The sequence below is a fragment of the Spermophilus citellus genome (genome assembly GCF_964194105.1).
Source record: "Spermophilus citellus genome assembly, chromosome: 3".
Classification (NCBI taxonomy): Eukaryota; Metazoa; Chordata; class Mammalia; order Rodentia; family Sciuridae; genus Spermophilus; species Spermophilus citellus.
Window position 1 is genome coordinate 182,873,263 of NC_138184.1, and position 12,849 is coordinate 182,886,111.

The window sequence follows — 12,849 nt, forward strand, 5'->3', positions numbered from 1 at the left end:
CATTTCCCATTTGTATTATGATTTAGATATTAGTTATCCCCCCAAAATTTCATGTGTGAGACAATGAAGACTATTCAGAAGTGAAATGATTAGAATTGAGAGCTATAACCTAATTGGTGGATTAATCCACTCACAGGGATTAACTGGGTGGTAACTGCAGACAGGGAGGGTGTGGCTAGAGGAGGTAGGTCACAGGAGGCCTGCCTCTGGGGCTATGTTTTGTCCCTGATAAATGGAACTCTTGGCTTCCTGATTGCCATGTACTAAGCTGCTTTTCTCTTCCACATCCTTCCGTCTTGATATTCTGCCTCACCTCCAGCCCAGAGCAATGTAATCAGCCATCTATGGACTGAGACCTCGGAAACCATGTGCCAAACACAAACTTTTCCTCCTCTATGTTGTTCTTGTCACGTATTTTGGTCACAGGGACAAAAAAGCTGACTAAACCCCTTTTCTTTCTGTTATTGAATTGCTCAGGCCAAGACTTTTAGTAGTATATTAAATGAAAGTGGTAGGCAACATTATTCTGTTCCAGATCTTTCTAAGAAACATAGAACATTAATTTAAAAATTTCTAAGTCTAGGTACTAGGCAGTGGAACAGGTCACAAAAAATACAAGACTCAGCATCACTGTGATCCCAAGAGAATTCAAACCGCATGACAAATACATAAACACAAATTTAAACCTAAAATCATACTTTTAAATAGCTTACATATAATAAATGATGAACATGAGAAATATTTAGAACTGAACTAATAAAATGCTACACATGACTTGTGAAATAATGTTAATATGAACTTAAAATGAACTTACATGGATATATTTAAAATGAAGAAATACTAAAAACTTGCAACTAGGTGAATTTTTAAAAACCTATCAAGTAAGAGGTAACTCTTCAAAATGAAGATTAATAAAGGGTTAATAAAGAGCAAAGATGTTCTTTGAAAGCACTAAAAAAATGAATAAAACTCTAGCAAAATTGATTATGAAAAATGGTAGACAAGACTATATATTATATTTTTAAATGAGCAAAATGATCAGGAAAGTCACAGAAAAGAAAATTTCAAATCATAAAAGGAAATTCTCAGCCTTATTAGTTATGGAAATTGTAAATTCAAATAACAGCAGTATACCATTCCTACCTATCAAATAGGGGCATGAAATAAAAGAATTCTAAATGCCATATTGGTAATTGTGATACACCCGAAGATCTCAGACACCACAAATGTATGTCTTAGTTTGAAAGCAATATCCAGTAGAGATGAGGATATGCTGTAGCTAGTGGGGGAAACTTGTCATTGCAGTCCTGTGGCAGATTCATGCATGCCAGAAATAAGACCAGCACAAGGAGGCCATCAACAAGATATAGGATAAAGCATGGCAATTTTAGAACTGGGATATTGGAGACATATGGATATATTTCAAGGAGGTTGAATGTCACAAACATGTTGAGCTTTGCAGGAATAAGTTGCAGAAAAAATATGTACAATCTGTTCATATAAAGCTTTAAAAGATGTGAAAAGCATTTTATGTAACAATTCATCTATATATAATAAAAGTTTTAAAACATTTATAGAAATAATAAAGACAGTATGATTGTTACTTCTGTGGAAAGGGGGAAGGAAGTATATTTGGGTGGGCATGTAGGTATCAAATTTTTATGTGTCCTTTTATAAAAGCATATCTATAATCTTGAATATGTATATTATATGATGCATATATATGATATATGTATCTTACATGTGTATATGTATCATTCAACAAAACTGGGTGGTGAGTACTATTCTTTGTATTTGAAACACTTCATAATATTTGTAAAATAATACTCTGTTAAATAGATATGAAAGAATAGTGCGACTCAGGTTTAACTTAGTGTTTTTAAATAAGAGAATGGGCTTCATTTTAGAATCAATAGTAGAAGTTTACTACTATTCTTACCTACTTACCACCTTAAAGGTAAGCAGCAGTTGTGTTAGTCAGCTTTTTGTCACTGTGACAAAATACCTGAGAAAAATAACTTGAAAGAAGACAGGATTAATTCTAGCTCATGGTTTCAAAGAATTTAGTCCATGGTCACTTAACTATTGCTTCTGGTCCTCTGATGAAGGAAAATATTGTGGCGAGGAGCACTTGGTGAACCAGAGCTGCTCACCTCATGACAGCCAGAGAGAGAGGAAGGGGCTAGAGTCAAAATACACCCTGAGGTCCCTCCCCTGAGGACCTAGTTCCTCCATGAAGGCCCCATCTCCTAGAGTTCCCACCTCCTCCTAGTAGCTCAGTAGGCCATGAATCCATAAATGGATTGATCTACTGATGAGGTCAGAGCCCTCATGATCCAGTCGTCTCCCAAAGGCCCTACCTCTGAACATTGCCACATTGGGGGCCAAGCCTTCCACACAGGAGCTCTGGGGGCACATTCAGATCTAAACTGCAAAAAGAGTATGTCCATTGACAGTATGTAAGATGAATGAAGAGGAAGAAGAGGAAAACTCAAGTGTAGCAAGAACCACATGTGCACAGGCATTGGCCTCCTTCTTTTCCAATAGAATTTAATGTTGCTTTTATTTGCACAATGGTGGTAACTTTGTTCTATTTTTCACACACACACACACACACACACACACACACACACACGCACAAAAGCCATACAGAATTTTTGAAAAAAATTCAAAGAACACTGGGATTTTTTTAAAAAAAAATCTAAAATTTTTTAAATGGGATTAACAATTTTTTAAAAAATTACACCACCCAATAATAATCGATGTAAATATTTTAATATGCATAATTCTGTGTGTATGTTTACCCATAAAAGCACACTCTACATTTTTGTTTTTAACATGATCTTTATGTGTTATAATGTACCTTAGTAATAGTTCTGTTAGGAAACATCTATATCTGTCACATGTTTTATTTATTTATTTATCCATTTATTTATTTATGTATTTGTGGTGCTAGGGATTGAACCCAGATCCTTGTGCATGCAAGGCAAGCACTCTACCAACGGAGCTATACCCACAGCCCTGTCACATGTCTTTTAACGGCTCATTGTATTATACTGTGCAGTCATACCATATTGTATTTTAACCAGGCTGTCTGTTGGTTTTCCAGTTTTTTCCTTACCTGTGACACTGCAGTGAATACACAGCACATATATCTTTTACTACTTTGGATATATTTGTTCATTTGTTTCCTTTAGATACATTCAAAGAAGATTTTCTGAATTACAGGAATGCCTAGTAAGTGTGAGGCTTTGCTTACTGTATCAGAGTTCTCCAGAGAGGGCAGCAGGCTGGAAACTGAGGCAGAAATTGATGCTGAAGTCTTGAGGCAAAATTTCTGTTTTCAGGAAACCTGTTTTTGTTTTAAGGCTTTTAACTGATTGTGTGAGATTTACCCACATATCAAGAATGTCCTTTATCTAAATCTCCTTTACTTAAAGTCAGCTGTACAAAACACTTTCACAGCAGCACCTAGGTTGCTGTTTGATTAAATTCCTGGGTTCTGTCACCCAGCCACACTCATATATGAAGCATTTCCTATTTCCAGATGTGTTTCCTGAAAGTCTACACCAATTTCCATTCCCACAACACTTATGAGAATGTGCATTTCTCTGTGTGGTCATCCCATGTATTAGCAACCATTTTCATTTTTGGCCAAACCCATCAATATCTCTAATATAGTCAAGTTAACTTAAAGTTTTAAATCCAAATTTCACATAGAAATTTTCACAAAAATCTACATCTTTTACTTTGTAAAAGAGTAGGGTCAGCTCTTCCCTTCTTGGAACAAGAAATTATATGTCATCCTTTTAAAATTATCACAGTTGCTGTGCACAGTAGCTCATTCCTATAATCCCAACACCCAGGAGGATGAGGTAGGAGAATTGAAAGTTCCAGGCCAGCCTTGGCAACGAGAACTGTCTCAAAAAAAAAAAAAAAAAAAAAAAAAAAAAAAAAAAAAAAAGGCTGAGGATGTAAGGTACAGTGGTGAAGTGCCCCTGAGTTCAATGCCCAATACAGAAAACAAAATAAAAAAGTAACCATGCTGAGGGAGGCTGGAGATGTAGCTCAGTTGTTAGAGTGCTTGCCTAGCATGCACAAGGTCCTGGGTTCAATCACCAGCTCCACACACACACAAAAAAAGAAACTTAATCTCCACATTATACCATGTCACCACTTCAACCTCTCATACTAACCCAGGGTAAAGAGAGTGAATGTGAAAAACAGAAGTGAAAATAAGAGAAAGCAGTAATCTTTGGCTGAGGGTTGTATCCTGTGTTCTGTATTTTCTTTGTGGGTTTACACTTCCTTATATCTCCAATAGCAATTTTTTCTTGAATCTATAGTTTGTGTGCATCTTCTCAGTCTGTGGCTTTGTGTTTTCTATTTTCCTATAGTATCCTTCTTAATGTAGAATTTCTTAATGTAGTCCATGTTATTTTTTTTTTCATAATAAGCTTCTTTTGAGATCCTCTCAAATATGTCATCATGGATTGAAAAGATGTTCTAATGTTTTCTTAATTTCATTTTATTTTTAAATATGGAAAAAGGGAATATCACACACTAACCACCGTTTTCCATGCAGTCCTGTGTGTGTTGTTACTTTGCTCTTGACGTACTTCTCACTCCATAGAACATCTTGGTATCCTTCTGAGAAGAGCACCTCCTCCTCCTGTTTTGAGAAAACTTCCAAGAGCCTGACTTTATAGCACTCAACATTCTTTGCCCACATATGTGAGCTCTTGACCCAAACCTAACTGATGGTAGTTTCTGCCTTTGGCCACAGAATTTGGTCAGATACATCCTTATGACATGAAATGGGACACAGAGGTGAAATGAAGCCAGCTCCAGAAGAGAGGAATAGAGAGGCAGAGCAGGTCTTCACAGTGTTGAGACTGGCTGCCTAAAACACGCTCCCTTGCCCTTCCTGAGGGTCTGGTTACATGGGACACATATTTCCAACTTTTATTGAGATCTTTTTGTCTTGCTTTTTTTTTCTTTGTTTTGTTTTTTTCACTTCAGTAAAACTTGCAATAGATATGCTTGAAAATGTAATTCTATGATTATATAATTTTGGGAATACTCCTAATATATCTCACTCTTAGATCTTCACAATTTATTTTAGCATATTAAAAGCCATAAGAAACCCTGAAGTAAGGAAATCTTTTTTTACCTTTATGTAGCCTAGCAATTCCAGACTGAGGTTTAACATTAATATTTCTCTATGGTGCTTCTGTTAATAGCAAGCTTGGCCAGAGGATCATTGACCCCGGACATGCTTGATCACAGCAAACAGAAGACCTAACAGCAAGCTGACAAATGAAACATGTTAATCTCTGAGCTGGGTTTTAAAAAATGTAAAATATGATAATTCTAAGCATGTTATGATTTTATGTGGAAAAGAGGCTTTTGGTAAAGAAAAATCCAAGATTTAAGTTTGGTACGTTTCCTGTGACCAATCTACACTCCATTTTCCTCGAGCAGGTTAGCCAGTATACCTTTGCAATGTGCAGTTACAGAGAAAAGAAGTCTGAACCACAAGAACTGATGCAGCTTGAAGGATACACTGTGGATTACACAGATCCTCACCCAGGTAAGTCTAGGTAGGACCGCTTTCCCTGCCATGCCCGAATGCACGGAATCTTTGCAACTATCCTATGTCTGTTCTGCATTTCAAACTCCACTTGATGAACAGGCTGCATATTTCATTTATGTAACTGGACCAGATTTTGAAATGTAAATGATGTCTTTTTGGCTAGTCAATGTAATTCATCATCTCTGTTGTATTAGTACAAGGATGAAATATGTAAAAATTTCTGTGATGGAAGAATCACATGAAAAGTATCAGCAATGTGTATGGAAACTTCTGGAAAGTAAAACTTACAATACAAGTAGGTAACAAAATGGCAAATGTATATTATAGTCTGCTAATTCCCTACCCCAAAGCAGGTTCTTGTACTTATATTCCTCCTTCCACATTAATGTAGTTGAACATCTCTTAATTGTAAAAGTTTGAAATCTAAAATGCTCCAAAATCTGAAACATTTTTGAGTTGCTAACATAATATCACAAGTGGAAAATTCCATACCTGACTTTATGTGGCAGATCATAGTCAAAATGCAGGGGCATTGTCAATATATAAAATTACCTTAAGGTTGTGTGCATCAAGTGTGTATGAAACCTGAATGATATTTGTGTTTAGACTTGTACCTCATCCCTCAGGGACATGTATTGCTAAGATAACCCATTATGTGTATGCAAATATTCCAAAACCCAAAAAAGTCCAAAATCCAAGGCATTATTAATTCCAACCTTTAAACTTTATTGGGCCTAGTACTGAATACCTGATATTTAAAAATAGTGCATGAATAGGCTGTTATAAAAATTAATATAGCATGCTTGATATATCAATATTAATATAGAGAGAAGAAATTAATTCATTAGAAATTAAGAAGCAGAAATCTGTGGCCATATTCACTAAGTTGTTCATTTGGAAATGTCATCCTCTCCAATGTCTTCCTCTCCATGAGTTTTTTGGGGAAAAAAAGCATAAAATACCATACAACATAAAGTAAAAATTTTGACATTTTTTTTCTACTAAACTCATAAATTTCGTGCATATATACAGGTGAATATGCCAACATGAAGAACTGCCTTCTCTGGCATATCACATTACATTTTCATCTCTGCAGGTTATGTTTGCATGTCTTCCAGAATGCGACACTGTCATAGACTATTTGTTTGATAGAGCTATTTTTAACTACTGAGATGATATGGAAACTAAAATCTTTTTTGATATTTCCTTTAAGTCTTTGATTGTGAATTTGATCCTCAATTAAAAATCATTTAAAGCATGGAGATGCTAATATCAAATTCAGTCATATCCATGAGGCCAGTCAGTGCAGTACATTAAAATCTGCCAGTGAAATAAATTTTTAATGATATTATTCTTCCTCCACAGGCCTACAGGGTGGTCGGATGTTTTTCAATGCTGTTAAAGAAGGAGATACTGTAATATTTGCCAGCGATGATGAACAAGACAGAATATTATGGGTTCAAGCCATGTATAGGGCCACAGGTCAATCATATAAACCTGTTCCTGCAATCCAGACCCAGAAGCTGAATCCTAAAGGAGGAACTCTCCATGCAGATGCTCAGCTTTGTAAGTTTTGTTAAAAAATAATTTGATTATCAATTAATAACCTTAATAAGATATAAAATTAAGGCAAATTTGTTCAGTATTATAGTTTACACCATTAACTGATTCCTAATTAAATAAAAATAGTTCATATTAGTGGTCATGGAATCAGATGTCTAATTTTTCACATAAAAATTTCATGTCATTCTAGAGTAAATGATGCATGTGTTTTTCAACCATGGATTTACCAAGCATTGGGGATGTTTCTGGGAATCTCAAGAGCATATTAAGTATTTTAACTTAGGGGTCCCATAATAAAGGGAAATGTGTTGCAAAATGAAATTTGCATTGATCAGATTCCATTGATGATGATTCCATTCAATGATTCCATTGAATGATGAATAATCACTTTCTAGAATTATTCTTAGTAACTCACAAAAATAAGTTTTTTTCTATTGTAAAATGATAAAGTCATAAAACCCAAGTTTCCTTTTCCAAATGCCTCATTATCATGTCATTTTTTATGCTAATTTCAATCACTAGGACCTGTGGTTTTCATTTTAATTTACTAGTGATTAATACCAAGTTGCATAATGGTGGTTTAAGCAGTTTCGAACATGGCATTGTGATAATCACTTAACCAAGTGTTTTAATTTTTTACTCCTTTACAAAACTTGTCAAGTTTCTTCTATAATAAATCAGTTTATGTTTAAGCTCAAGTTGTAGCTTTTTATCATCAAGCCTCCTTTCCAGGGTAGTAATATCCTGATGTGCATTACTTTACTTTCTTCTTTTACTTTTCATGCATCAAATGACAACTCTGTTTTCTTCTTATACATCTTTCAGTATCACATCTCAACATGTTAAAGGCATTTTAGACCAAATAATTAAAAGAGTAATATGAGTTCTTTCCCCTTATTTTTTAAAATAAATCTTATATTGTATTAATAATTTATCTTAATTTGAGGCACATGTTTTAAATCATAGTAAAGGCTATTTAGGAACATTAAATGGTGAGATTTTAAAATTGGTTTAAAATTTTCTCATCCCAACTTTAAAATTGCAGCATTGTCATCTTTAAAAGTAACATAAAAGGAACATATTATAGTATAGATTTTCACTTCTGCCTTTCTCTCAACTTCCCAACTCCCCCAATTCTACATATAGAGTTTGGGAAACAGAATTTCCATTAGAACTAAGACGTGCAGAGGTATTATATTTCTACACAAGTGAAGATACCATGAATTTTTGTGCTCGTGTTGCCGAAGCACTTATGCTCATCAATGCAGAGTAACTCAGTCACAGATTTAAATTCCATCAGTGCAAATCTCTGCCTTCCCTCTTCTCCTTTCATTTCATGCAGAGCATATTGAGTTCCAGAGGAATTTTAAAACACTGTGATATCAATGAATGTGGAATCTAGTTCAAGACTGTTCTCAGTCCACAAGGGCCAAAAGGACAAGATTTCATTGTGTGTAGCTGTGTGTTGCTCATAACCATGGGCCTGCCATGACATTTGGTAATGAAGACATAGTCTGTGTCCTCCATTCACAACTTCAGACCCCTCTGACTCACTCACTTCATGGTATCGGGCTCTTGCCACAGTTATGCAGAGTAACTTGTTGAGTATTCTTTAGCAATACTCTAGCATGAAAAACACCTTGGGAGACTCACTCAGGCATTTGCTTATCCCTACTGAAAGTGGCAGGTTGAACGTGTCTCTGGAGCTGTGCCTGCATGGGGCATCAAGGTTTGAGACTCCTTGGGGACTCAGCCTGAACTTTTTTTTCCCCTCTATGTCTTTTCTTTCTTTTAATTGTTCACACCTATCACAGCATAAACTCTAGTCAGATCTCTTCCCCAAACCATTTTTCTCCCTCTGACTGATCTCTACCTTCATTCCTCCTGGTTTTGTTTCTTGAGCTACAAAACTGAGTATTTAGAACTTCATTGTTTTCCACGTGTTGGTGCAGTCTCTGTCCTTTTCCCCATGAGCTGCAGGTCTTTAGCACTTTGTGTGAACCTTCTTTGTCTTCTTGAGAAGTTGTATTTTAATGTGGATATTCAGTGTCACATAAACGGGATTGCATTATTTCTCTTACTCTGTTTTACTTTTCCCATTCAGCTTTACATTTAAAAATTTCACCCATGTTTCCATTAATGCATATAATGTCAATCTCATTACTTCATACTCTGTAATAATGGTGATACTGCTGGTTACCTCGTATGTAGAAATATAATATATTTCACTGAAGCAAAAGCAAAATTTCTAGAAACACACCGAAGCAAGCATATAAAGCAGGATTTATTTTAAAAAGGGGTAACAGACTTCTCCCAGGAAGGAGAAGGGAGCCATAGTTGGTATCCTAGTATCCCAAGAAGTGTGAGTGTTCTGCCTTTTTTTTTTTTTTTAATGTCTTAGGCTTCCTTTGTTCTCTTGCTCTCTTTCCCTTATCTCTCTCCTTCCTGCATACATGGGTAGACCCAGGAGATGCTTAGAAGGGATGGCCCAAAAGTGAGAAGCAGATGGGCTGGAGGGGCCAAGGTGAAGTGATCTGGACAGGACGAGGGCATAATTAAAAACTTTTATAACTCCCTGTAGTGAGGGACAATCCCTGGGACAGGTTACCTTAGCAACAGGTTGGAGCAGGGGCAGGTTATCTTGGTAAGAGTGGAGGAAGGACTCTGAAGGCATTTCAATCCCTCAGGGGCAGTCTCCAACTTCCCCTGACTTAAATTGGCCTCCTTGATCCTACCTGACTCAATTTACCTTTCTATACTGACTGCCTGTCTAATTCTGGCTTCATTGGTGTGTTCATTGTTCAAGCACACTGTTGTGTACATCTTTTTAATTTTTTGCCTACTCACTCCCTGAGATAGAAACTTAGACTCCCTCCAGATTCTTACCAAAGTAATATTTATTTTGTCTAACTACAAGTATGAAATCTCTCTTCATCTATTGAAACTTTCTAAATCCTTGTATTGTAATATTTTCTCCCTAGAGCTCTTTTTTATTTTTGGTTAAGCTAATTTCTAAAGACCTCAGACATCTACTGCTGTTGCATCTTACTTTTTATTACAGTTGAGTCTTATCCATTTGGAGGAATGCTGTTTTCATGTGCTTACTTACTGTTCATTTGTCTCTTTGGTTAGATGTCTTTTCAAATATTTAACCTATTCTGTAGTTGGGTTATTTTCTTAGAATTTTGAGAAGTTTTATTTCTGGTTACAAGATATTATCAGATATTGGAAAACATTTTCTCCTCTTCCATGATTTGTCTTTTTGTATTTTTTTAAATAGTATTTTTCAAACAGAAGAACTTCTTAATTTTGATAAAGTCCCATTTTGTCATTTCTTTAAATAAATGTGCCTTGGGTGTTATAACCAAGAATCTTTTCCTAATCTAATATCACAAAGATATTTTATTGTTCTTTCTGTTAAAGTTCTTTTAATTTTATGTTTTACACCTATTTGAGTTAATTTTTATGTGTGGTGAAAGGTGTGTGTCAGTGTTCGTAAATATTATTTAGATACCCAGTTGTTCTAGCATAATGAGTTGAAAAGTCTACCTACCACTTTTTTTAATTGCTCTTACACATTTGTCAAAATTCAACTGACTACATAAGAATTTATTTTAGGATTTTCCTTTCCTGTTCTTTGGTCATTTTGTCTATCTTGGTACTATTATTGCACTCTCTTGATTATTTTAATTTTGTAAATCTTGCAGTCAGATAATGTAAGCTTTCTACACCATGTTCTTTTTTTCTTTTTTCTTTTTTTCCAAAGATATTTTGGCTACTTTATGTCCTTTACATTTCCCTCTTGTATAGATATTTTACTTTGTGAAGGACTTCCTTTGATTTTCCTTACAGTGCAGTTCATTTTGCAATTAACTCTTTCAACCTGTTTATACATGAAAAAAGTCTTTATTTTTACCTTCATGTCAAAAGTCATTTATATTACTTAAAAGATTTGCTCAACTTTCTTCTAGCTGGCATTTTCTTTACCTAAGAAAATGTACTGTCTGGTTTGCTCCTCTGTACATATATCTTCTTTCCTCAAGCTGCTTTAAAGGTTTCCTATTTGCAATTTGATTATGATGTAGATGATGTGCTTTGGTGTCATTTTCTTCATGCAAATGTCCTGAAACTTTGCTCTGAGACACACAGGGAAACAGTTCCATCCTTTCAGGCTGTTTTGTTAGGGAGAATCAAGCTGTTTCCAGTCTAGAATTACTTTTGCCCACTTCTGGACCAAGATCCTTCTTAATATTCTAATAGACACCCTATGAATAGTGAGACTTTTTAATTTGACTACTGGGAACAGACAGTATTCCAGGCTCTTTGTGTGGTTTAGGAACTGTCTTCTCTAATCCTTCAGAAGAATTCATTCCTTGGCCTCAAACAGCTTCTACATAGAGCTGATGAGTACTCAGCTGAATGCTTGGGAGGCATCCTTGCAGGCCTTCAGAGGCCTCCCACTGGGCAGCTCCCTCCTCTGCAGTGTCTTTCTTGCATTGTCAGCTTCATCTTTCAACTCTAGGATGCCACTGAGCTTTCTGGGGTTTTGTGCCCTGTGCCACAGCCTACAAGTTCCAAGTTCTCTCCCTAAAAGTTCTTACAACCTGGCCTGACTGTAAGACTCACCTTATTTGTTGGACATCTCTCAGGAATCTCCCCGCTGAGTTGCCTGCTGTGCCCAATGTGTACTGTTTTGAGGAAAAAAAAAAAAAAAAAAAAAAAATATATATATATATATATATATATATATATATATATATATATATATATAATTTATTTATTCCTGAATTTTTAATCATTTCAGGTCAGAGAATATGCATGTTTTCAAATATACTACCTTGAACAGAAACAAAAAGATTGGGTTTTTCCAAGTTAAAGCTATTTTTCAACCTCAACATTGTTAACACTTTGGGCCAGATAATTGGGGGGAGGGGGTGGAATGAACACTATCTTGCACATTGTAGGACATTTAGCAGCATCCTTTTCCCACCACTTTCCAGTAGAATCCTCCCTCCCCAAAGGTCTGACAAGTAAAAATATCTCTAGACATTAGCAAATGTTCCATGGGGTGGGGCTAGGTTTCATAAGAACCACTCCAAGTTGAGAACCACTGAGTTACTGTGACTTGATAGTTACTTTTGTAAAAGTTTCACCCTCATTCACTTGTGTTCAAGAAATTTTTTCTTAACACACTGAGGGAAAGGAATGCCAAGAAATGTGCTGAGCTCACAGGGGTCATCCACCTTGCACAAACTGGCAAGAAAAGTGACTATGAACCACCGGCACAGAGCCTTACGGCCATGGCTAGCCAACACAGAATTAATTAAAAGATCCAAGTCATCAATTGGTGCAAATAGACTTGCAACCTATTTCTAACAATTTTTTTTCTATTTGATATGAATTTATTATCAAGACAGTGTTGATCAGATTACATGGAGCTGGATTTTGCTGGTTCTAACTAAATTGTCAGTTTCAGTTCTATTAACAACAGTTCTATCTATCTATAGGCTGCTAGTAAAGCTTTCTGTTAAAGCAGACTCCTGCTGTTTTATCATTCTTAATAAAAGTAAGGAGAGAGAGAGAGAGAGAGAGAGAGAGAGAGAGAGAGAGAGAGAGAGAGAAGCAGGCAGAAAGATACCACATCAGATGAGAATACTGCCTTTCAGAGAGAAGCAGCTTCCTTGCCCACG

At 35.7% G+C, this 12,849-nt stretch overlaps 1 protein-coding gene across 5 annotated transcripts in view; it reads left to right on the forward strand.

Moving 5' to 3' along the window:
* Positions 1-12,849, forward strand: part of CADPS2 (calcium dependent secretion activator 2) — a 548,538-nt gene that overhangs the window by 370,842 nt on the left and 164,847 nt on the right. For all 5 annotated transcript variants that reach the window (XM_081286753.1, XM_081286749.1, XM_081286750.1 and 2 more), the window contains exons 10-11: positions 5,485-5,593; positions 6,962-7,162. In XM_081286753.1, coding sequence (XP_081142879.1) covers positions 5,485-5,593; positions 6,962-7,162 — 310 coding nt within the window. The remainder of the gene's footprint in view (positions 1-5,484; positions 5,594-6,961; positions 7,163-12,849) is intronic.